Here is a 26,966-nt window from a genome sequence, read left to right on the forward strand (position 1 = left end):
TTCGATGGCAGCCCAACTGCTTTCTGCTTATGGCCGACAAGTGGAGTCGACACCTCAGAGTCGAAGTTACTTCTGATGACCTGAGACGCATAAACCTTCTCTCACATACAGTTCTGAATGTATCCCAGGTTAAAACTTACCAGTTTAAATTTATTAATGATTTTTACTATACCCATCATCGTTTCAATTATGAATGTCAGGCAGCATTCTAAGTGCTTTTGATGTGTCGGCGATCGGGAGGACTCAGCTCATATTTTGGTCACCTGCCCTATTATCTCCTATTATTGGCATTCAGTTTTTGGGAAGCTCAATCAGCTACGTTAAATTACTTTGAGGTGGGACCCTAAACTAATTGTTTTAAGTCACTCTCCTTATATTTCTGGTAATCTGGGCGGTATTTAATTTTTTGCTGTCATAATAGCCTGATTGATCTCGTCCAGCCATTGGTTCTTGGCCCAGGCTCCTAACCCCATGGTTTGGTGGCATGAATTAATCAATACGGGCCTTCTCGAAACTTTGATTATCGACAATGATGAGCGACAAACTATACTTAGGAATATATGGAATCCATTGAGTGGTCTTTGGGTGGGCTTTCAGTCTGGTCACAACCACAATTCACAATAGTTATCTTCTTTCTTTCTTTCTTTTTTTCGTCTGCACCTGTTTTTGTTTTTTCTTTCAGTTACATCATCCATGCTTGTGTCAATAACTATCTTTTACAGTAAGCTAAGACTTTGGATTGTTGTAACATTGTATATCATTTAACAAACAAAAGCCTTCAGAATAAATACATTTAAAAAGAGATAGTAGAGTGTAATGATGCCAAAACAAGAAAGCTAGACTGTCAGCCATCTGATTGGTCAGTGGTCCAGTTGGAATTGCACCCCTAGCTGGGGATAGGAAATGTACAACACGCAGATGTGAACGAGAGGCTGGCAGCAAGAAGCCTGCGAGGATTCCAGGGGATACTGTTAGAATTACAAAGACCAGGTATCGAGTGCAGCATGATGGTAAGCTTCCTCCATTACTTACTGTCTCCAAAAAAGGAAAAGAAGCATCTCAGTTCTCCTGCCATTCCAGCAGCAGTAGTACCTGACATGACAACTGGTGATTAAAATATTTTGAAATCAATAAGAGCAGTTAAAACAAATGCTTCAAAGGGATTAAAGACAAATAAAAGTCCATGGCTACTTAACAAAAACCATCAAGAGAAAGCACCCATTCCACCCAAGTCAGAAACACAGCTTCACATAGTCATGTCAACAGGAAACAGACCAAAGGCTCAATTTCTTAGACCCCCCTAGAACCATTTGTGATAACTGTGAGAAGTTGGCCTGGTATATGCTGTCCACTCATTAAAGTGGGCACCCTGTACCAGTCCAAACAACCCTTATTGATGATTAGGTTAAAGACAACCTTTATTGAAAGCTATCCTAGTGGTAGCTATGGAGAGCAGCCTTCAGGCTAAGTCTCAAAGGGATGTAAAGCAGCTTGATTTACCAGATTATAACCTCTTGAATGACCAATGAAAGGAGAACCACACAAGGTATATATATAAAATATATGTATTTATTACTAAACACTCTCTACTAACCTCTTTGTGAGATTAGAGAACAAGATACACAATATTAAAGCACTAGAACAACAGTAAATTGCACAATACACACTGGGCCTCAGGGGGAGACCAAACCATATATTAGGAAAGTGGTATAACAACCCCGACTTCACTAGATACAGTGCCCAGAGCACGTAGAATAGCTGGGACCCCAGGAACCACCCAAGGTAGTGACTCAGGGGACCCATGGGGGAGGCGTGCAGTGTGAGAACACAGCCGCAAGCTCCGTAAAATCCTATGGGAAAGTCACGGTTGGAATTTTAAAGCTTAAGGACACTTAGGAGAGGACTTTGAGCAAAACCTTTTAAACTTTGCACCCACGTGAGCACTGGAGTACTCATGTTACCTAACCCAGGGAAGCCGGGTGCATAGGTGTCAAATGGTGTCGGGAATCATCGTCATTTTCAATGGCGTGATGCTGCAAAGTGCTGCTGCCGTGAAGAGGAAATGTGTCCCGTGTGATCCAAGCCTGGATCCGAGCTGAGAAGAACCTGAAAGCAGAGGGGACAGAGTCTGAGTCACTTGCCAGTGACCAAGGGCTCGGTAGACGAATGCCCACCGTTGCTGGATGCTTCAGGTGCGAAGAGGTGAAGCTTGACTCTACAGCCACGGGGACCTGGAGATGTCGATGACAACCAAAGTCCGCAGGCGAGCTGTCCCATGAAGGATGTCGAGTGCTGGGGGTCAGTGTCTGGATTGGAGACCAACAAGCCTTGGCAACTGCAACCCACCCGGTCAGAGAAAAGATGCTTCGGTGTGGACCTGCAAGGTCCTGTGGACTCCCCAATCAATGGAGAGTCAGGGCAAGTCTGGAGCAACCAGGAAAGCCCAATGAAAGTTAAAGTACCCTTCTCAGGGACCCACAGGTCGACGGACCAGGGATCGCGACGAGAGCTCGAGAGGAATCACTAAATACCAGCCCACGGAACACTCATGGAGTGTAGGCCAGTAATCTTCAGTGGAATCACTGCTTGGGGTCTGGACTACAAGTATTTCAAAGCACAGCCTCAGGGATTGCCAAAAAGTATATGCTGCTGCAAATGTGCACGGTGTCCAGGGGTTCAAGTTGCTCGGTCCCCACGAGGGCTGCGGGTCTCTGGTTTGCTGAGAGCACTGGTCGGCCTCAGGGAAGTTTGGGAACGTACCTCCTGTGTTGCAAAGTCTTCGGAGTCCGTCAGGAGCTGCATAGATGCAAACCGGTCAGATGCGTCTTTGGTGCCTGCCTTGCAAGGGAGTAACTCCTTTACTCCAAGGGAGATTCTTCGGTCATCCAACAAAGTGTAGATAGTTGAAGTACTTGGTTTCTGTAGCAGAGTTTCGTCCAGGTAAAATCTAAAGTCCTGTAGCCAGGGGTTCCTACTTTATACCCAAGGAAGGGGTGGGACAAACTCGGGGGACCCACCTATGGGAGGGTCAGGACAGAGGGGTGGCTACACCCATGTCCTTTGTCCAGTTTCACGCCAGAGCAGGGGCTGATAGCCCCTGCAACCGGTTTGTGCTGGACTATGCACAGGGACACCAAATGTGCCCCCAGCGCTGACATCAAAGCACTCTCAGAGTGCACCCACCCAGCCCCAATACACTAACTCCCTGTGACAGGAAACCTATTGTTCAGCCGCCCCCTGCTGGAGTTTCATCCAGCAGCAGGAGGGCAGACTTGTGTCTGTGGCTGGCAGCATTCAGTTTGTGATGCCAGGGTCTGTGAAGCTGGTACCGGGTGTACCGGTGTAGTCATATTTCTCCCTCTAGTAGGGTGGAATCATACCTCCCACACCAGTTACTGGTGCGGAGGTATGATTCCAAACACGCATGTTTCCATGCAGCCGTTTTAAAGTTAGCATTTACCACGAGGTTATAATGCACTTAAGAGTATATGGTAGGCTGCATCACAAACAACCCCTGAATAGAGGTTCCGAAGGCTGCAGAGGGGCTCTGCTCATGCAGTTGCACCCTCTCACATAAATCCCAGCACCCTGCCTTCAGGATTGAAAAGGCCTGCCATGGGGTGACTTATATGGACAGATATAGGGAACCTATATCTAAGTAAGGGGTGCATACACCACCTTACACTGGCTGCTGAGGCAGACCTGTTGTGTCATTTTGAATGGTCTCCCAGGGGTGGCATATTATATGCTGCAGCCCCTGAGAGGCCTCTGGGGTACCTATGCCCTGGGTATATAGTATACCATATACTAGGGACTTATAATGGTACCCCAGAATCCAATCTGAAGTGTACCTAAAGTACATGCAATCAATTTAGAGAGAAAGCAGCTAGGCTGGGGTCCTGGATAGCAGGATCCCAGCCAGACTAAGTCGAAAACAGTGAAACATCAGCAAAAAGTGGGGGTAACTATAAGAAGCAGATCCTACTCTCCTACAATAACAACTGGAAGTAGCATGGACCCCAAATGGGCTGAATGGTAGGACAACTTTGATGATTTCATTGAAGCCTCAGTGAGAAGGATGAAATAAATGTTACATACTCTAAAGAAGTTTGCAGGCAAATACATCAAATGATTCAGAAAAAGTCTCCTGTTCAGAGAGACTGCCACCAAGCAAGTAAAAATGCCCTCAATGCAAATTTTCTATCAAGCAAGTGTGGACTACAACTGCAACAACTTCAAAAGAAAGAGAAATAATGAATGACTTTATAACTCGTCTTCGCACATTGGTCTTACGCAATGAATTTGTTAATTTTTCGGATAAAGAGACAATGTGCTTTTGCTTCAAGAGGCATACCAATATGAATCTAGTAGACAACGGCTGCTAAGAAAAAGTGCCACACAAGCAGAATAAAAGAAATAGTCAGCTCTATGACCAAGCATAAGAACAACTGGGTCAGGAAAAGCAGAGGAAAGAGAACAAGCATTCCGGTTACAGATGCACCAAAGAAAAGAAGACTTAAGTCAACTTTAGAAGTCGGCCCCACAGAAAAGATCATAGCAAAACTAGTGAAAGATCCAAACATGAATGACAGATCCAAAAGCAAGAATTCTACAGGTGCACACAGAAACACCCACTGGAATACAAAGGCCGGTAAATGGGTCAAGTATGTCAAAGATGTGGCAAAAAAGAACCACTATACAAAGATAGGGTACATGAACAAGAAAAAATAGAAGCCCCCAAATATCAAAGGATTACAGACCTCATTATCATATGAGGGCCATGAGACACAAAGAACAAGCACACACTGGCCCTCGTCACAGAAATCCTTCACCAGCACACTCTTGTCATACTCATGCAACAGCGATGAATACTTATTCATGGTAACAGACAACAGACAATATTCCAAGCTAGCAACTGGGGTAGGAAAAAATGAAAGACTTTGAAGTACATCGCCACATCAACCAGACAGTAGTACGAACCACAAGAAAATACCATGTCATTTGTAAAGGCAGTAGAAAACTACTTGCTGCCGACATCCTACAGGAGTTAAGTAGACATACTCTGTGGGTCTCCCCTCTCTAGTCTGCAGGTGAAAATGTGACACCTACCTGGGTACAGGTCAAATACCAAATAATAGCCCAAAAATAAATATGGATAAATACAGACGGAAATGTTAAAAAATAAATACCATAAAGCCAGGAGCCCTATATATTACATATACTAATTTATATGGGCTTTCAGTCTACCTACTTCAAAAATTGTTGTGTTGTCATCCACACTGGCTGCCCTCAACTTACTAGAACTCTCTGCAGCCTTCGACACCGTCTCCCACCGCACTCTCACTGCCAGACTCCATGACGCCAGTGTACAGGAAACCACCCTCGACTGGATCCGCTCCTTACTCACTGGCCGAACCCAAAGAATTAGACTCCTGCCTTTCCTTAACGAACCTGCCGAGATCAGCTGCGGAGTACTCCAAGGATCCTCGCTCAGCCCCATGCTCTTCAACACCTACATGGCCCCCCTCACTGCCATCGTCAGACAGCATGGACTCAGCATAGTACCCTACGCCGAGGACACCCAGCTAACCCTCTCCCTCACGAAGTAACCCAACACCACCAGACTCAGCTTCCAGGACGGAATGAAAGATGTTGCATCCTGGATGAGCATCAGCTGTCTGAAGCTCAACTCGGAGAAGACCGAAATCCTCATCCTCGGACCCACCCCCTCCCCATGGTTCAAAACCTGGTGGCCCACCGCAATCGGCAAACACCCCACACCCACAGACCACACTGGCAACCTCGGCATCATACTCAACTCCTCCTTCACCATGACCTGACAGATCAACGCAGTCTCCTCCATGTCCTTCAACACCCTCCGCATCCTCCGCAAGACCTTCAAATGGATCCCCCCACAGCCAGAAAGACCATCACCCATGCACTCATAACCAGCAGACTGGATTACGGAAATGCCCTCTATGCCAGAATCAATAATAATCCCTGCTCCGAAAACTCCATTCAATCCAGAACACCGCCGCCAGACTCGTCCTTGGCATCCCACGACATGACCAAATCTCCCAGCACCTATGAGACCTCCACTGGCTCCCCCTGGAGAAGAGAGTAACCTTCAAGCTCCTCACTCACAGCTACAAGTCCCTCCACAACACTGGACCCCAATACCTCAACGAAAGAGTCTCCTTCCACGTACCCAAGCTGAAACCCTGCGCATCCGCCAAGCCAGAGCAGGTGGAAGAGCCTACTCCTACATCTCGACAAAGACCTGAAACGAACATCAGACGTTCCCCCACTCTGCAGACCTTCAGGAAGAGCCTCAAGACCTAGCTCTTTGGATGAATCAGCTGCACAACCTCCTCCCCACACCTTGAGACCCTCACGGGTGAGTAGCGCACTTCATAAATCCCTGATTGATTGATTGACTGTTCTTCCACCCACTACAGCATGCAGTATAGGGCTAAAGGTAAGCTCAATTTAGCAGTCGTTTAGCTTTACTATGAGTGACAGCTTTCAGTTCTTTCACAGAGAGAACATCCCTCAATAAAATAGCCGGTCAGTGCCTGTGACTACAATAGCAATGTGTGCTGTTTGAGACCAAAGAATATTTTAACTTTAGGCCATTCTGTTTTTCATGCAAATGCAACCCCGGAAATTTCCTTAAAATTAAGGTTTTAGAGAAGCCATGACAAAGCAAAAAATGCACTGATAATGCCAAAAGGCTGGCAGTCAACATCAGATTACATTCTAGTCTATGTCCTTCTCTAATGTGTATCACTATGCTCACATGTAACCTAACAGTACTGTTCAGGAAAACAGAATCCTGCAACTTGGATAGATGAGCGAAAGGTAATTGATAACAAATTTACTTCTGGCTTCAGTCTCATTTTAAAACTCAATGGGATCAGCATAGTTTAATCATTGATATAACGCTGTTTACTTACTTGCCCAGATAAACAGAGAACAGGTTTTGGGAAACAAGGCCTTCTTTCATCATGTTATCAAAAACAGGCATGGCACCAGATGAGGAGACGGATGGGTATGCCAGTCCGAGGATTCCATCATAAGGAACACTGTCGAAGGTGGATCCGGGCTCCATTGTGCTCAACCCAAAGATCTGATTGGTGTCTTCAATATCAGAAACCTAGACAAAGAGGATAGTCCTTAATTATCAAGTTTCTGTAATGGTAAATTCCCATTGATTGTAAAATGCATCAGAAAATGTTAGTGCCACTTTACTGTCATGCAAGTGGGGTAACCTGGATGTTTAGTAAGGATGTTACCCAACCATGGCATGAAAAAGAGAAGAAAACTCAGTAAGGTTGACCCCTTATGAACACAAATTGGCATATATGGGCCTGTCCTACCTGCATCTCCTAGGTTTGACAATGAGGGCCTGATTCACAGAACTAACTTAAGACAAAATCCTAAACTTACTACCATTTTCGTATTCACAGAAGGCACTTACTCATTTTGGTATTCACAGAAGACACTTACTCACTTCGGTATTCACAGAAGTTAGGAGTCCTAACTTTAGGACTCCTAAATGCCTTCTGTGAATACCGAAAGTCTTAAAATTAGGATTTTTCTCAGTTTAGGAGTCCTAAAGTTAGGACTCCTAACTTTACTACTACTAAACTCAGAAAAATCCTAATTTTAAGGCTTTCGGTATTCACAGAAGGCATTTAGGAGTCCTAAAGTTAGGAGTCCTACGTTTACTACTACTAAATTGAGAAAAATCCTAATTTTAAGACTTTCGGTATTCACAGAAGGCATTTAGGAGTCCTAAACTTAGGACTCCTAACTTCTGTGAATACCAAAATGAGTAAGTGCCTTCTGTGAATACCAAAATGAGTAAGTGCCTTCTGTGAATACCAAAATGGTAGCAAGTTTAGGATTTTGTCTTAAGTTAGTTCTGTGAATCGGGCCCTCAGCACTTAACTTTGGGAATGCCGGAGGGATAAATAGGACTACTGCCTCACAAGTAAATCTGATCTCTGGATCCTCTAGATTTGGCAGGGCTCAGAGGAGGCTGGGAGTCTGCCCACTGAAGTTGGAGAGGAAGCTATGAGATTCAGCATCACTTCAAGTCCACCTGCAAGGATGCTTCCTGAGTAGATCACACTATTTGAGACTCTGGCTTAATGTAGGGTCCATGGACAGCTAGAAGTGATGGAGCATTGTAAGTGAAAGTGTCCCACATTGCGGGCCTGTGATGTTCTCAGGGATTTTACAGAGGGAGAATGGAAGATCTTGAAAGATTCACACTTGTAGAGGGAGCCCAGTTGTGGTGTTAGGTCCCCCATTAAAAACTTGGGGTCTCATTTATGTAAAGTGGCGCATCGCTGCGTGAAAACACCGATGCGTCACTTTTCATTACGCCCTCCTTGCGACATGCTGGATGCGTCATATTTACAGTATGATGCATCATGTCGCAAGGAGTTACATATACGTCAGTATTTCTGACGTATCTGTAGGCGCAAAAATGACGCATTGCTGGAGTGTGTCACAAAAGTGAGGCAACTCCAGCAATGGGTTATTTCACATGGGCAAGTGCCATTTCAAAGGTGCCTGCGTCAGTCTTACGCCTGCAATGAGGCAGGCATAACATATTGACGCATTTGCGTCCTAGAAGTGATGCAGTGAAATCTCATAGATTTCACTGCGTCACTTCTATGAGGCTTACTTGCTTCAGAAGGCCCACCCTACATACATTATACCTGATGCAGGTATAATGTGGCGCAGGGGATTTGCAAAGTGACGCATCACTTTGTAAATATGACTCAACATGGTGCATTTTTTACGATGCTGGTGCGTCACAAAAAGAATATAGGGCCAAGTTAGCCACATACAAAAAAGCCATCCTTAAAAGGCCGAGTATTATGAGTCCAGGATCAGGGAGGCAGATAACAAACAAAAAGAAACCTTTAGAATTCTAAAGGAGCTCAGTCTAAAGCAGACGCAAGTAGCAGCTACCAGCCAGGCACACTGCAATAGGTTCCTGTCCTTTTTCCTTGATAAAGCAACGGACGTCCAAAATACCCCCTTGAGCCAGAGCCCCCTGGTTCAGGAGGAGTCACTATGTGACATGAAAGAGTCTATTGCCTCCTTTCCAAGACTGAACCACGACTACCTGTCTCACATTGCAACCCAAATTAAGTCTGGATCACCTGCAGACCAATGTTCGCCTGGATATTCAAGCTGGCCCTTCCAGCGATTGAGTGAGAGATTCTCACCTTGCTCAATTTATCGCTAGAAACGGGGAGGGTCCCCAGTAACTTCAAGGAAGCCAGAGTAATTCCCCTACTAAAAAAAGTGGGAGCCGACACCACTAATGTGAAGAATTACAGGTCCATATCCCAGCTCCCTTTTCTTGCTAAAATAATGGAACAGCATGTCCTCAAAACCATGTCCCGATTTATTGAGGAACATCAGTTACTTGAGGGTCGGAAAGCAGGATTCAGGGCCCACCACATTACAGAGTTGGTGATGTTGACGGTGCTGGACAAAATCAGGCTCACGGCCGACAGCGAGAATCAGTATGCCCTGGTCCTACTGGATCTCTTGGCAGCGTTTGACACGGTCAACCACTGCCAACTCCCAGCACAAATTAGGGACATAGGCATCTGCGGGATTGCACATCAATGGATAACCTCCTTCCTGATAGACCGGACTCAAAGGATCAAGATGGGTGACTGCGTGTCCAATAGAGGGTCAATAACCTGTGGAGTGCCACAAGGGTCGGCACTGTCGCCGTTTTTGTTTAACATCTATATTAGAACGTTGGTGGGGGCCCTGGACCGTATGGACTGACGGGTCTTCAACTATGCAGACGACACACAATTATACTTACAAATTGACAACACCCAACAAGCACACGCACGCATACAAGATATCCTTCAATACGTGGTCAATTGGATGACAGCGAATTCACTTAAGATTAACCCTGACAAAACAGAGGCCCTAGTGATCACAACAAGAAGCAACCCGTGGACTGACCTCTTTTGGCCTCAGGAGCTGGGAGCCACACCGACTCCAGCCCCAGTTGTAAAAAGCCTTGGTATTAGAATAGACGACAAACTTACACTGTCTAACCAAGTGTCCTCTGTGGTTGGGACCTGCATAGGCCTGTTGAGACAGTTGATGAAATTATCTCCCCTTCTTTCATTTCCCACCATGCGGACGGTGGTGACCGCTCTGATTATGTCCCGCTTAGATTATGGCAATGCGTTATATATTGGTCTACCGGAAAAGTTGCTAGGCAAATTACAAGTAGCAATGAATGATGATGCCAGGCTGATCTTTAAGCTCCCCAGATGGGCACAGGCCACACCTCTGCTGAAACAGCTTCACTGGCTCCCCTCCAAACAGCGATCCAGATTCAAGGGCCTCTGCATCACCCACAAGGCTGTACATGGACAGGCCCCAGAATACATCAAGGAGCGCTTGGGGAGATACGTCCCCAGTCGTTCCCTACGGTCATCAGAAGGAGGCCGGTTGGCCTGGCCATGGCTCACCCATACGACCAAAGGTCCTGATTCCACAGTTATGGAACAAGTTACCAGGATACCTCCGGTTAAAAAAAGCCCTCTTTCCCTTTAGGAAACAACTGAAAACCTTCCTCTTTACAGAGGCTTGGATATAAGGAAGAAAGTGACTCTGGGCTAACAATCACTCATCTGGGGAAGCCATAGCCACTCTCTCTTAGCGCTTAGAGACCTGCAGGTATTAGGCGCTATATAAATCTCAATTAACATTAACAGCTGTTTCTTTAATGTGTACTTCTACCCTTCACCCATAAATAAAATGCCATTCTAGCGGTTCCTCAACTGCTTCACCATTTAGACCCTCATTTTATGCAGTGCGGCTGCCACAAAGTTGTACATAGTTATGGTTTTAGCTCGTGTTTATTGCCTAATGCACAATCCTTCCATTTATAGAATGATTATAATTGTGTTTATCAGTTTACATATTGTGCTGGATTATTTATCTCCGAAAATGGCTTATTTATTCTTTGTGATGACAGTCTCTGCCTAGTACAGTAACACTCAGGTCTCTACAGGCCCTTATTCTCTGTTAGAGGAGCACGCTAAGGGCCAGATGTACCAAGGAGCATGTTTCGGGCAGCCCTCCAAAATAGCAATTTACCATGGAATGTATTTGTTAGACCTGACATCCTTGGCGTGGGTTTTTCCCCTATCTTTTGCCTCTGCTACCTGGATTTTTGATGCTGTGATGGATTTCGTTTTTACTGGTTTAGATGCTTTGGACACTCTGCCACTGCTAATCAGTGCCAGAGTGTAAGTGCTCCCTGTGTAAAATATTATATTGATTGGGTATACCTGATTGGCATATCTGTATCACCATGAAGTCCCTAGGAAAGTGCACTGTGTGTGCCAGGGCTGGTGATGACAGATGCTACTAGTGGGTCTGCAGCGCTGATTGCGCCACCCACCTGTGTAGCCCTAAAATGGTGTCTCAGGCCTGCCACCGCAGGCCTGCCTGCAGTCCCCGGACTGCCATGTCCTCCTGGCCAGTGTCCACACTGACCGGGCCTAACCCTTCCCTTTTTATACACGTCAGTCATCCCTATGGAAGGCCCAAGGTACCCCCCTGGGCAGGGTGCAGTGTATGTAAAAGGTAGAGCATGTACTAGTGCAGGTAACATGTTCTGGTAGTGAACAACGGCCATTTTGTGTGTTCACTGCTGCAAGGTTATCTTGCTCCATAGGCTAACATGGGGGAGGCTGGTGCCAATGGCTATCCGCCTATCTTCTCATAGGAACAAGATAAGACATGAGTGTTTGATATCCCTGAGCTCAGCATTTAATAACACATCTTTTAGGAGAGGTTGTTTTTAAATCCTGAGTTGGAGAATAGTACTTTTTAGAGAGTAGCTGTTCTCTTGTCTGACCCTTCTGTGTGCCTGGGCATGCTTGTGGATTGACTGTCTGGCTTGAGAGTGACAGGGGCTGGGGATCCCCCGGGAGGTTGGCTGAGTCAGCCCTCTGCTGAATGGTGACATTTGCAAGGAGAGTGGAGGGAGGAGATAGCACCTGGGAGTGAATAGGGCTGTGCCTGCCTGCCACGCTGCTGGCTCCACCTCCTGCTGGGCGGCTGACGACTCTGCCCCTCACTCTGAAAAGAATGTAGAAGCCAGGAAAACAAAGTGCTCCAGCAACACCCAGAACTGGATCAGACCGGGCTCAGGACCCACTTGCACAAAGACTTCAAAGACTTTTAGGGGTATAAGTACAAGACCCCTGACAACAGATTTTTAGATTCTACCATCAAGAGGAACCTCTGCTGAAAGACGGACCGCTGAAGAACTAAAGGAAGATTGCCTTGCTGTGTGCTCTAAGGGCTGACCTGTTCTGCTGTACAACTGAAGCTGAGGAGGAGAAGGGGTCTTGCTGTGTGCTGACTCTACCCACTTGACCAAACAAGACTTTGCTGTGTGCTGTGTCTTAAACCGAATCTCCAAGGGCCTGAGAAGAGCTGGCCTCCTGTTTCGCAACCCAGGGATAGAAAGGTTGCCCCGAACCCAAGACTCTGCTGTGTCCCCCCTGCGCTGCTGTGTGCTGCAGGGACCGTGGACTGTTCTACCAAGCTTCTCAACATCTGCCGGTGGAGTGGGCTGGCTGCTCTCTGCCTTGCTGGAGAGTACCGCGCTGATCCGGGCCTGACACTGGTTGCCGCAGCAAGAAGACCGACGTGCTCATCGGCACGTGCCTTGCCACGACCCGGAGGCCTGAAGCAGACCGAGAGTCGTACTTCCCTGCTCTACGAAGCCGCGCTGTGAGTGGCTGACCCCGGTGACGTCGACATCGTCACTGAGGGCTCGTCGAGGGAGTTGTGGAAACCTTGCACCGAATAGCCAGAGGAGCGCTTTGTACAACGAGCGCAGTGACGCCGACGGAGCAACGTAGCTGCCTAAACAACAAGAGCCTACGAACTGATTCATTCTCAGTGAGTATCGAATCACGCAAGAGACTAGAGACTATCGTCTTACGATCCCGACCAACCAAGAAAGCGAATATGGTGTAAACCTGTGATGCTTGATTTCAACTGCGGAAACTAGATAAAGATATATTATTTTTGATATAACTCACCTGTGTGGTCTAAGTCTGTGGTGTGCGGAGGGGGGATCATTGTGGTGTCTACGTGCAAATACCTTACACATTGCCTTGGGGATAAGCCTGTCTGCTCGAGCCAAGCTACCTAGAGGGTGAGCAGGGGTTATCTACCGTGTGTGTCCCTGTACCCTGACTAGAAGCAAGGGTCCCTATTTGGTCTAAGGTGTATACCTCTGCCAACTAGAGACGCCCAGATCTAACATTGGTGGTCAGCGGTGCGGATTAGAACCAGTATTTGCACTTGACCTGCAGTGATTCTTCGTACATCACTAATCTAGTAAGCAGTTGCATTGCACGAAGTTTTTGCGAAGACTATTCTTGGAGGATCGACGAAGCATCATGTCTCTGAATGGAGTAGGTGAGGAGTCGGAATTGCAATTCGAAGTGAAAAAGTTGCTCGAATATAAGAAGGAGCAACTAAAGCAATTCTGCAAGCAGCTTGGATGCCCAGTGAAGGGCGGCGCCAACAAGACGGAGCTACAGAAAGCTCTAAGGGCCTGGTGGGAGGCCAAGAATGGCGCAACCGAGGAAACTACTGGAGGGGATGGCACACCGGAGCACGGATTTGGATCCGATGATCTGCCCGTGAATAGGCCAGCGTCTAGGGCTGGCAGCACCCATTCCAGTAGGAGCCTTTCTCCAGAGGAGCTGGAGGAAAATCAGAGGATTAGGGCCCATGAGATTGAACTTTTTAAGCTCAAAGCTCAAGCGGAAGAAAGGAAACTGCGCCTTGACAGTGAGACAGAGGCGGAGGAGAGGAGGAATGCTCTTGCTTTGGAAGAGAGAAAACTCCAGTTGGCTCATGAGTTGAGCATGAGGGAGCTGGACATTAAAGCCAAACAAGTGGAGTCCAGCCCGAATGGTGGCAGCGCACAGCCAGTACAGGCGGGTAAAGTATACATGCCGAAAGATTTGGTACAGAATTATCAGAGGGGTGAGGATATCTATGCATGGTTTAGATCCTATGAGCTTGCCTTGAAGATGAATGAAGTGCCTGAGAAGAGTTGGGGAGCAGGGTTGTGGAAGCATTTTGAGGCCTCTGGGAGGGATGTCTTAGCACCCTTAGAAGCAGCAGGGACCTTAACCTACCCCACGATGAAGGAGGCCTTATGCCTCAGGTATGGGCTTACACCAGAACAGTACCGCCAGAAGTTCAGGAACTTCAAGAAACTTGATTCGAGTACTTGGGTGGAGTGTGTGAGTATGTACACGCGTGCACTGGAAGGTTGGATAAAGGGCAGCAAAGTAACTGATTATGTGGGGTTGTGTCACTTGATTAGTTGGGAGCACTTGAGTAGTCTATGTGTTCCAGAGCTGCGCCAGCATCTTTTAGACAGCAAGTTAACTGATCCCAGTGAGCTTGCTAAAGAGGCAGACCGCTGGACTAGCACCAGGGTCAACAAAGGGGTGGTAAGTATGCCAGCCAAGGGTGGACAGGGTCCCCAGCAGAAAGGTGGGGAGGACAAGGGTAACAGTAAGGAGTTCTCTAAAGGGCCCCAAAACAGTTCCCAGGAGAAGGAGTCCCAAGCCCCCAAGCCTAAGAGGTCATGGCCCCCTAAGGGCAACAGACCACCGCCTACTTGCTATGCTTGTAGGGAAGTGGGCCACATAGCCCCTAACTGTCCCAAGAAACCCCCAGCACCAGCTGCTGCTCCCGTCCCAGGGTTAGCTAGTGTAGCTTTGGGAGGGGATTTGATTTCCAGTGGGGAGGAGGGATTAGCTATGATGACCCTTGTCTCTTTAGGAGACCAAGAGATGGTCCTGGATACCTTGATACCCGCTAACACTAAGAAATACGGGCAAAAGGTGACCATCAATGGGAGGGAGATAGAGACTCTGAGAGACACCGGGGCTAGTGTGACATCTGTCAGGTGTCAGTGGGTGTCTGAAGAGCAAGTCATTCCCAATGTGCTCCACCCAGTAGTGGCAGCTGACACTTCAGTGCGCCTCTGCAAGATGGCGCGTGTTCCCTTTACATGGGGGGGGAGTCTCTGGTACCTTGGAAGTCTGTGTCAGTGATGCCTTGCCAGTAGATTGTCTGTTGGGTAACGACCTGGAGAGTTCTCCATTGAAGGACGTAGAGCACAGAACTCACTTGGAGATGTTAGGACTGCCAGCGTGGATCTGTGTATCCACACGTGCCATGACAGCCAGTAAGGGTGGATTAGTAGAACCGGAGCCTCGAACAATGGCCCAGGAACCTGTCAGGAGAGGAAGAGGCAGAGGGCGCGGGAAACCGGCCCCCACTGTTCCCACGGTCCAGGAGGAAGCAGAACCTGAGGGGGATGCCCTGGAACCTACAGGGGAACAGGTGGCCGAACTGGGGGAATTGCCTGAGCTGACCCATTGGCAGCAAGAGAGTGGTCCCTCCAGGGAGGAATTCTGCCAGGCTCAGAAGGAGTGCCCTTCTCTCATTGGTGTGCGGCAGCAGGCTGCAGACCAGGCAGCGGGCCTAGGGTCCAAGGAACATTTGATTTACTGGGAGGATGACTTACTTTATAATGAGCCTAAGTTTGCTGAGCCCGGTGCAGCCCGTGTGCTGGTGGTACCCGAGCGCTTCAGGAACTTCTTACTGGGTCTGGCTCATGACGTGCCTCTCGCAGGACATCTGGGGCAAGACAAGACCTATCACAGGCTTGTCACCCACTTCTTCTGGCCCCAGATGAAGAAGCACGTCAGTACCTTTTGTAAGTCTTGCCAAACCTGTCAAGCCAGTGGTAAAAGCAGAGGGAAGTGCGTGGCGCCCCTCCAGCCGTTTCCGGTAGTGAGCACCCCTTTCGAGCGGGTGGGCATTGATATCGTAGGGCCCTTGGATCCCAAGACCGCCTTAGGCAACAGGTTTATCCTGGTCTTGGTGGATCACGCCACCCGGTACCCGGAAGCAGTCCCTCTCAGGACAATCACAGCACCCGTGGTGGGCCGTGCATTGATGGGGATCTTTTCCCGAGTGGGGTTCCCCAGAGAGGTGGTCTCCGACCGGGGTACCAACTTCATCTCTAGGTACATGAAGTCTCTGTGGGAGGAGTGCGGGGTAACTTATAAGTTCACCACTCCTTACCACCCTCAAGGAAATGGGTTGGTTGAAAGGTTCAACCACACCCTGAAAGGTATGATTATGGGCCTAGCGGAGCCCATGAGACGGAAGTGGGACATCTTGTTACCATACCTGTTGTTTGCCTACAGGGAGGTGCCTCAGAAGTCCTTAGGGTTCAGCCCCTTTGAACTGCTGTATGGCCACCCTGTTAGAGGACCTCTCACACTGGTGAAAGAGGGGTGGGAGAAATCCCGTGGGAAAACCCCCCAGGATGTGTTCAGCTATGTGCTGGCCATCCGCAACCAGACGCAGCGCTTCAGGAAGCTCGCTCAGGAGAACCTAGAAGCCAGCCAGGAGGAGATGAAAAGATGGTACGACCAGAATACCACTCTGGTTGAATTTCATCCTGGGCAGAAAGTGTGGGTGATGGCGCCGGTGGAGCCTTGTGCGCTCCGTGACAAGTGGACCGGGCCATACGAGGTGGTGGAGCGCAAGAGTGAGGTGACCTACCTGATCAACATGAAGACTCCTAGGCAGCCCCTGAGAGTCTTGCATGTGAACCGCCTCAAGCCCCACTTTGAGAGGTCTGAAGTGACAATGCTCATGGCTACAGATGATGGTGGGGAAGAGGATAGTGATCCTCTCCCTGACCTCCTGGCAACCAAGGAGCAAGACGGGTCAGTGGATGGTGTGGTCCTCTCGCCCACCCTGACCCCAGAACAGCAGAGAGACTGTCGCCAGGTGTTGGGTCAGTTCGCCTCCCTGTTCTCCCTGACCCCAGGTGTCACCAATTGGTGCGTCCATGATGTGGACACTGGAGATAGTCTACCTGTGAAACAGAAGTTTTACAGAGTAGCTGACAAGGTCAGGGCCAGCATCAAGGAAGAAGTTTCCAAGATGTTGGCGTTAGGGGTGATTGAGCCCTCCAGCAGACCCTGGGATAGCCCAGTGGTCCTAGTTCCCAAGAAAGCTGCTACACCCGGTGACCCGCCAGAACTTCGGTTTTGCGTGGACTACCGTGGGCTCAATGCGGTCACCAAGACGGACGCGCACCCCATCCCCAGAGCTGATGAGCTCGTGGATCGGTTGGGAGCTGCCAGGTATCTCAGCACCTTTGATTTGACTTCGGGGTACTGGCAGATTGCCTTAACTGAGGGGGCTAAGGAGAGGTCGGCATTTTCAACACCAGAGGGGCACTTCCAGTTTCGCGTCATGCCCTTTGGATTGAAAAATGCCCCTGCCACCTTCCAGAGACTGGTCAACCGGGTACTGACCGGGCTGGAGCAATTCAGCGCCGCATACTTGGATGACATTGCTGTGTTCAGCTCCACTTGGGAGGAACACTTGCAACACCTCTGTGAAGTGTTGAGGGCTCTGCAAAAGGCAGGCCTCACTATCAAGGCCAGTAAGTGCCAGATAGGGCAGGGATCGGTGGTGTATTTGGGACACCAGGTGGGGAGCGGCCAGGTGGCGCCCCTACAGGCGAAGATTGATACCATTCTGGCTTGGGAACCCCCCAAGACCCAGACAGAGGTGAGAGCCTTTCTAGGACTCACCGGGTATTACAGACGGTTCATCAAGGGATACGGCACCATTGTTGCCCCCTTGACAGAACTAACCTCTAGAAATCAGCCCAGGAAAGTGAATTGGACCGAGGCCTGTCAAACTGCTTTTGATGCCCTAAAAACTGCAATGTGCACAGCGCCAGTGCTGAAGGCACCTGACTTTTCGAGGAGTTCGTTGTGCAAACAGACGCTTCAGAGCAAGGTGTGGGAGCAGTACTCTCACAGATGGACGACGAGGGCGGGGACCAACCTGTAGCTTTCATTAGTAGGAGGCTACTCCCCAGGGAACAGAGGTGGAGCGCTATTGAAAGGGAAGCATTTGCTGTGGTCTGGGCCCTGAAGAAGCTGAGGCCCTACCTGTTTGGGACTCACTTCCGTGTTCAGACCGACCACAGGCCCCTCAGATGGTTAATGCAGATGAGGGGTGAGAATCCAAAACTGTTGAGGTGGTCCATCTCCCTACAGGGAATGGACTTCACGGTGGAACACCGTCCCGGTACAGAACACGCCAATGCTGATGGTCTGTCCAGGTTTTTCCGCCTTAGTGATGAGAACTCCCAAGAGGGTGGGTAGTTCTCCCCACTTTCAGCTGGAGGGGACACGTGTTAGACCTGACATCCTTGGCGTGGGTTTTTCCCCTATCTTTTGCCTCTGCTACCTGGATTTTTGATGCTGTGATGGATTTCGTTTTTACTGGTTTAGATGCTTTGGACACTCTGCCACTGCTAATCAGCGCCAGAGTGTAAGTGCTCCCTGTGTAAAATATCATATTGATTGGGTATACCTAATTGGCATATCTGTATCACCATGAAGTCCCTAGTAAAGTGCACTGTGTGTGCCAGGGATGGTGATGACAGATGCTACTAGTGGGTCTGCAGCGCTGATTGCGCCACCCACCTGTGTAGCCCTAAAATGGTGTCTCAGGCCTGCCACCGCAGGCCTGCCTGCAGTCCCCGGACTGCCATGTCCTCCTGGCCAGTGTCCACACTGACCGGGCCTAACCCTTCCCTTTTTATACACGTCAGTCATCCCTATGGAAGGCCCAAGGTACCCCCCCTGGGCAGGGTGCAGTGTATGTAAAAGGTAGAGCATGTACTAGTGCAGGTAACATGTTCTGGTAGTGAACAACGGCCATTTTGTGTGTTCACTGCTGCAAGGTTATCTTGCTCCATAGGCTAACATGGGGGAGGCTGGTGCCAATGGCTATCCGCCTATCTTCTCAGGAACAAGATAAGACATGAGTGTTTGATATCCCTGAGCTCAGCATTTAATAACACATCTTTTAGGAGAGGTTGTTTTTAAATCCTGAGTTGGAGAATAGTACTTTTTAGAGAGTAGCTGTTCTCTTGTCTGACCCTTCTGTGTGCCTGGGCATGCTTGTGGATTGACTGTCTGGCTTGAGAGTGACAGGGGCTGGGGATCCCCCGGGAGGTTGGCTGAGTCAGCCCTCTGCTGAATGGTGACATTTGCAAGGAGAGTGGAGGGAGGAGATAGCACCTGGGAGTGAATAGGGCTGTGCCTGCCTGACACGCTGCTGGCTCCACCTCCTGCTGGGTGGCTGACGACTCTGCCCCTCACTCTGAAAAGAATGTAGAAGCCAGGAAAACAAAGTGATCCAGCAACACCCAGAACTGGATCAGACCGGGCTCAGGACCCACTTGCACAAAGACTTCAAAGACTTTTAGGGGTATAAGTACAAGACCCCTGACAACAGATTTTTAGATTCTACCATCAAGAGGAACCTCTGCTGAAAGACGGACCGCTGAAGAACTAAAGGAAGATTGCCTTGCTGTGTGCTCTAAGGGCTGACCTGTTCTGCTGTACAACTGAAGCTGAGGAGGAGAAGGGGTCTTGCTGTGTGCTGACTCTACCCACTTGACCAAACAAGACTTTGCTGTGTGCTGTGTCTTAAACCGAATCTCCAAGGGCCTGAGAAGAGCTGGCCTCCTGTTTCGCAACCCAGGGATAGAAAGGTTGCCCCGAACCCAAGACTCTGCTGTGTCCCCCCTGCGCTGCTGTGTGCTGCAGGGACCGTGGACTGTTCTACCAAGCTTCTCAACATCTGCCGGTGAAGTGGGCTGGCTGCTCTCTGCCTTGCTGGAGAGTACCGCGCTGATCCGGGCCTGACACCGGTTGCCGCAGCAAGAAGACCGACGTGCTCATCGGCACGTGCCTTGCCGCGACCCGGAGGCCTGAAGCAGACCGAGAGTCGTACTTCCCTGCTCTACGAAGCCGCACTGTGAGTGGCTGACCCCGGTGACGTCGACATCGTCACTGAGGGCTCGTCGAGGGAGTTGTGGAAACCTTGCACCGAACAGCCAGAGGAGCGCTTTGTACAACGAGCGCAGTGACGCCGACGGAGCAACGTAGCTGCCTAAACAACAAGAGCCTACGAACTGATTCATTCTCAGTGAGTATCGAATCACGCAAGAGACTAGAGACTATCGTCTTACGATCCCGACCAACCAAGAAAACGAATATGGTGTAAACCTGTGATGCCTGTGAACTCACCTGTGTGGTCTAAGTCTGTGGTGTGCGGAGGGGGGATCATTGTGGTGTCTACGTGCAAATACCTTTCACATTGCCTTGGGGATAAGCCTGTCTGCTCGAGCCAAGCTACCTAGAGGGTGAGCAGGGGTTATCTACTGTGTGTGTCCCTGTACCCTGACTAGAAGCAAGGGTCCCTATTTGGTCTAAGGTGTATACCTCTGCCAACTAGAGACCCCCAGATCTAACAGTATTCATGTTTTGCTACTGAAGTCCTTCTACTGAAAGGTAGTGCTAACCCATTCATAAACAGGATGGTTACCTCTCCCTTTATTAATGTTTTTTTTATGAGTAGGCAGTGGTCCATGTGATTACTCATAAAAATATATCTGTAATGCTTTTTTTCTTTTTTTTTATACACTTCACATTTTCCTTCGAGGCAAATGGGCTGCACTTGAAAAAAAAAGACATGACGGTCTGCTGACCTCACCAAGCCACCATGCCTGTGATGATTGTAGGCAATCATAGTGGGTCGTAATTTGCGACCCATCTCATGTATAGTATTGAAGTAGGTCGGATTGTGACCCACTACAAATGGCGCTTTTGCAAATAAACCTATCAGTACATAGGTTTATTTGCAAAATCGGAAATGATTTGATAAAAGTTAGTCAGAATTTGCAACCACTTTTACCAAATCAGTTCTTAGTACAGCTGGCTCTAAATACAACCAACCAGAGTGGGGAAACTGTGGACAACATTCTATGGAGGCTCTTTAGGCCTGTTCCCCAATTTCTAAAAATGCTCCGAATGATGGTCCGTCACTAGGCGCTAAGTGTCACACACAAGGACTTTTAAGCAGTAGCTTCAAAAGCATCGATCTCCCCTTACTGCTCACCTGTTATGAGACACACATACAACATATTTCCCAGCGCCTTTACTATGCAGAGCCCTTCATTCTAATAATAAAATGTCCATCTTTGGCAAGAATGTGTCACTCTATTTAAGTCTAGAGTGGGGTGATGTTGCACCTCTGTCCTTGCTGTAGAGCTCTGCTTCACAGGGCGACTCCCAGCAGCTGTGACTCCTACACACTGAAGATCCCAGCAACAGCACACTTTGTTTTCGTCCAGAAGGTTGAAAAGCTGGGTTGTGCTTGTCAGGGTTTGAACCAAAAACCTGAACATTTACAAGCGTGATGCCGAGAGCTCACTCTGCACAACCACCACAAACATACCTAAAGCTGCCCCCGCCTAAGCGCTAAGCCAGGCAGGATCAATGGAGCCCTGGACTGCACCGCCTACCTAGTCCTAGACTGGCACACTGAGCTCTTTTTCCATCACAGGAACTGCTTGACCAGGTTAGTTAATGATACTTTGGCGATTAAGTGTAGAATTTAAAATAAAGTTTTGCATCAGGGCAAAAAACTTAAAGCAAAATGTTTTCGTACGAATTGTCCTACTTTTAATAAGGAGCAGAGCGCGCTGATCTTGCCAATGTTCTCAACTTTGAAAAGTGGCTCGACGTTTCATAAAGATGTGTTTCCAGTTATTTACCAGTCCAGCAGCTGGAACCCCACAAAACACATTTGCCCTCTCTTAATTTCAGGTAATGTGGCCCCCACTCTTCGAAATGATGAAGACAGTTTTGGGAAATCAGAGGCGAGGCACAGTTGTGTTGTTTATGTCAAGGAAAGTAGCAAAGAAAAAGGATTACAGGGTCAGATTCACAGAACTAATTTAAGACAAAATCCTAAACTCACTACTTTTGGTATTCACAGAAGTTAGGATTTTGTCTTAAGTCTGTCTTAAGTCGGTCTTAAGTTTGTTTTAAGACAAATTTAAGACAAAATCCTAACTTCTGTGAATACCAAAAGTAGTAAGTTTAGGATTTTGTCTTAAGTTAGTTCTGTGAATCAGCCCCTCTGTCCCGATCTTAGAGCTGGGTTTTCAGCATTGCGAATAATTGATAATAAATGTGCCACAGATGCAAACACATTCCTCCATTCTCGTCTCTATAGGATTCCTTTGTGTGCTCTGCCTCTGGCTGTTTCACAGGATACTCTCCATCTGCAGATGTGCGCCGCCGTCCACATGTTGTTGCTCCTCGGAAGGGGTGAGCAACAGCACATAACAGGAGAGGTCAAAGCCTTTTTAAAGAGCAACCCTCGAAAGATGTTGTTCCCACGCCTGCATGGTGAAAGCATAAGTGGATTTTACTTTTTTGTGAACTATGGGGCCTGTTCACAAACAGCATGTTCTAGACCATTTAGTTGTATTACAACAGCACCGCATCCCTACTACAAAATGCTATTGACAAAGCCACGTGTGGAGGCCTCTGTATCAAACTTGCGCTCACATCCACAGAGCCACCCAAAGGATGCAATGTGTAAGCAAGTGAAAGTCGTACACAAAAGCACAAACAACTGAAAAATATTAGAAACAAATCATGAACGCAAGAAGGCTGAGCCATGGCCCAGGGAAAGACACAGTGTGCTCGAGCCCTTGCTCAGCATCTGTGCTTTTCTTTCAATGACACGATGTCCTTTGAACTGGGGCAGCACGTCTCTGCCGACCCGAGCACTGCGCGCGCCGCAGGGAATGTTCTTTCGCACAGATCAAAGGCGCGTGACTGCGTCCCCTCGGGCGCTCAGCTGCGAAACTTTTCTTTTCCTGCTCGAGAACAGAGCCAAGGTTTGAAGAGGCTCCCCCACCCCCTCCAAAGACCCCATTTCTTCTCTGTATGAAAAAGATGAGCTCGTATTTACCCAGACGGTGTCGTACCCCAGCACCCCGACCATGAATCCGCTGCCGTACTCGATGAAGAGGTCCTGCTTCGTGCTTCTGAAGGTGGACGAGTTCTTGGGCTCGAACCTGGGGTGGCTGGCTGGAAAGAAAGAGACGGACATCCCGCTGAGTTACCACTCACACAAGGTAGCATGTTTGTCGTAGATTTATGAAATCCCATTGCGCCGCCGGTGCGTCACTTTTGATATGGGAAAAAGTGACCTTCCGACGGCGCAGGGGGCTTGTAAATAAGGCCCAAAGTGCTTCGGAAGGCAAGCAAGGACCGCCCGTCTGCCCAATTTCCTATAATTCTTGATAGAAAGATGTAGAAGGTCTCCAGTTTTACCCTTGTGCAAATAAGCCATCAATCTGCTGTCCCTGGTAATCTCCACATCACCACAAAGAGGAGTTTGCATGGGAATTACTGAAACCATTGTGTCCGCACATAGTTTATCAAATCAATTCTGAATTTATATTCTGAGGTTTCCAGCTCAAAATGGGAAAACTTTCAGAATCCCCCTCATACCTCATTCCGAACTGTGGAACTCGGAATGACACGGCGCTACCACACTGGGAAAAAGTGAACTCCAAGATGTTGGAATTTCTCCAGACTGTGTCACTGCGTCATCATAAGGCAGACACACAAAAAGGGTTATTTGCATACTGGGTGGCCTGCTGAAAACAATGGCAGTTTCAGTAGCATAGCCAAGGGGGGGCCAGAGGGCCCAGGGCCCTCCCTGACTTTATTACTTGTTCTTGGAAGGGACAAAAAAGAAATGCTTTTATTGAATGCTTTACAATTCGTTTTGACAGTGAAGTATCTCTTGCTCCACGCAGCCCTCCTCTGGGACCCCGGCCAGGTGACACGTTTGTGTTTTTTTTTTCCGAGAGCAGGATTCACCTCGGCCAGGGCGGGGCCATGTTCACAGCAAGAGAGGAAGAGGAAAATAACTCACTACTGTACACCCCCCAAAGACACCATAATGCACGCAAAAGGTATGGTGGTGAACCCACTTCAATTGGTGCCAAAAGTCTTAATGTGGGATAAGCAAGAAACAATGTTCACAAGGAACTCATTTTATACACCATTATCAATAGATCAAGCAGAATTTACTCGCAATTGGTTAAGTCAAAATAACCTAAAATATATTGAATCACGGGAACAATTGATTACCAAATCTAATAATTATAATATAATATACAGTTGAAGCCCAGGAAGAAGGTATTATTTTCTTCAGCCGAAGTAAATACGATTTATTTCTTATTCATCAAATACAAAATTTACATTTATTATTACACTACAAGCACATATAGTGAAAAGGGTGAAGAAGTGAGTACCAGACTGCGCGAAAGAGGATATCCAAAAAGATTGGTTAAAACCTCTATGAAAAGGGCATGGTTCAGCCCACGTGAAACACTTCTACAGAAAACAATTAAAGCTCCAACTTCTCATGCAGTCTGTGTAACCACTTTTTGCCCAATGAGTACACAAGTTCAAAAGATCATCAAAAGTCACTGGCCAACCCTAAACACCCTTAATGCCTGCCAAGATCTACCTCTTTTCTCCTTTAGAAAAGGTAAAAACATAAGAGACCAGCTGGTTCATTCAGATACCAGTATTACCAAAGCGAAAACTACTATCTATGATCTTTGGTCTCTTCCTCCAGTAACAGGTCACTACAAATGTGGTAGTTGTGTCGCCTGTAGGTTTACCATGGAAACCAAATCTTTCTCGCATGGCAACATAAACGTTACGCTACGCGAATTCTCTAACTGTCTGACATCCAATGTCATCTACTGTATTTGGTGCCCTTGTGATCTGATCTATATGGGTCAGACTACTCAACCAGTGAAAGCACGCATCTGCCAACACCAAAGTAGAATTCGTTGTTTGGTAGATAATGCCCCTCTGGTAGACCACTACAAAGAGAAAGCACATTCAGCTGATGATATAAAATGGCAAGTGACAGAAAAAGCCAGGCTACCTCCTAGAGGGGGTGACATCTCCTTAATTTTGCAATCCTTAGAATGTAAATGGATTGATAAATGTGCATCTACACAGAGAGGTTTGAACAGTCTAGAAGAATGGCGTAGGTTCATTAGCCTTCACTGATGTACACTATATCATTTTCTATTAGCCAGGGCTCTGACTGTTAGAAGACATTTGACTCTACTAGAAATGTATTGAACTAGCTGTATTAGAAGTTATTAGAGTGTATTGAATAACAAATCGTCATTCTAATTCTTCCCCTTTCTAGAGTCAATCACTGTACATATTGGCACGTTGGATGATTTTTAAAAATAAAATTATGCAATATAGTGCTCATGTTGTTTATTTATATACATGAGTAAATTGTTATTCATATATGAAGGAAACGGATGATGACTTGCTAAACAAGCTCACATATAACATGTATATACTTGCATGACATGTTTCCGTAATGATGTTTACAATCATAAGTATATGATGGATAATCAAATGTATACATGTGTTCATTTAAATTTGTATTATCTGTAGACACCTTTGTGATTCTTGATCTATGTTAGCTTATGACATCACTACGATTAATAATTGTGATTACTAGATTTGTCTCATATGAAGAATGGTATTCTGGCTTCTCTAAGATGGCCGTATGATGATCTATCTTTCTCGTCGGCTCGCTTTGCACATGTGCGACTAACACGAAAATTAGTTATACATCTCCTGTTAGCTATTAGTCTCCTCATTAAATGGGGATCCTCTACTGAGAAATCCGAGACGCTTAGGATACACCCCTGGCATATTCCTTCTTCCATCCTGAAATTATAATATTAATCGTATGCGTCAATATAGTTCGGCACCTTCCTTAGACTTTTGTCTACATTTTCAACGTTTTTATTCGCTCCACCATGTGACTATACTTAATATTTTAGATGAAGAACGGTAGTTTGACCATTCCAAGATGGCCGCTTGATGTTTTTCCCTGCCGGCTTCCTTTGTGCATGTGTAGAAATACAGAACTCAGGTTATAAGCTTCCGGGTTAAAGTAGTCTCCAAGTCTATCAGGGACCTTCCGTCGAGATACTCGACCGGTTGATGCTTAAGTAAGTACTCGCACACTTCACCTGTAGCATGTCCACCCCCTCCTTATCTAGAACTCCAAGTAATTATTCTTACGTGTCATTTCAGTTCGTCACTCCGTGTATCCTGTCTCTCATGACGAAATTGATAAATTAAGGAGAAGCGCTAACTTTAATGTGTAAGTGGCGTCTATATTCAATTCTCCCTTCTGCAACTTATACTGTGATACCGTTAATTATGAGTAGGTGCAGACTACCCTGACTCCTCATTAATTGGTTGCTTAATGTTTGTTTCTTGCAGTGTATGAATCATCATACGCTCATTACGTATTCCGTATCTTCAGAGTTACGCCAACTCTAATGCGTTAGTGGCGCTCACTTTCTTTTCTATTGCTCATTATTTCGATAGGATGATGTGAGAAATTGATACCGCTCAATCCATGACCCAGTTAGAATTATCCTGTACTATGTACCCATGAGTGGCTGTTCCTTCTATAATTCGTTTGAGGTCACATTTTAGTTGTGCTCAAGAGTGTACAGTTAGGGTCTTTAAAAGACACGCTATTATTGACAGAATATGAGGCGGCATTACAAACCTGATGGTTACCTATTAGTAATTTACTTAAAAAACCTCATTGTAAAGATACAATTCTACTATGCTGAGCAGCAGTTGCATAAACGTGGCCTTGATGAGAGATGGGCCATCATTGCAGTACTATGAGATACCATGTATCATATAAGTATCAGTGAATATGCCAGTCTCAATTTCACTTAGGAGAGCATATTCTCGTGGTCTACTACGTGCCTTAATAGTTTTTCATATCTATATTTTTCTAATTAGATATTCAGAATCAGTCTTTCAATAGACACAGTACTTCATTAGGAGCAA

General features: G+C 47.3%; 1 protein-coding gene across 1 annotated transcript in view; it reads right to left on the bottom strand.

The window, feature by feature from the left end:
• LOC146854135 (pepsin A-like) overlaps nucleotides 1–26,966 on the bottom strand; it is a 109,782-nt gene that overhangs the window by 60,454 nt on the left and 22,362 nt on the right. Inside the window, exons 4-5 of the mRNA XM_085651901.1 lie at nucleotides 22,999–23,117; nucleotides 6,957–7,156 (exon numbers count right to left, since the gene is read on the bottom strand). Coding sequence (XP_085508027.1) covers nucleotides 6,957–7,156; nucleotides 22,999–23,117 — 319 coding nt within the window. The remainder of the gene's footprint in view (nucleotides 1–6,956; nucleotides 7,157–22,998; nucleotides 23,118–26,966) is intronic.

This window comes from Triturus cristatus, chromosome 4_1 (assembly GCF_964204655.1).
Source record: "Triturus cristatus chromosome 4_1, aTriCri1.1, whole genome shotgun sequence".
NCBI lineage: Eukaryota > Metazoa > Chordata > Amphibia > Caudata > Salamandridae > Triturus > Triturus cristatus.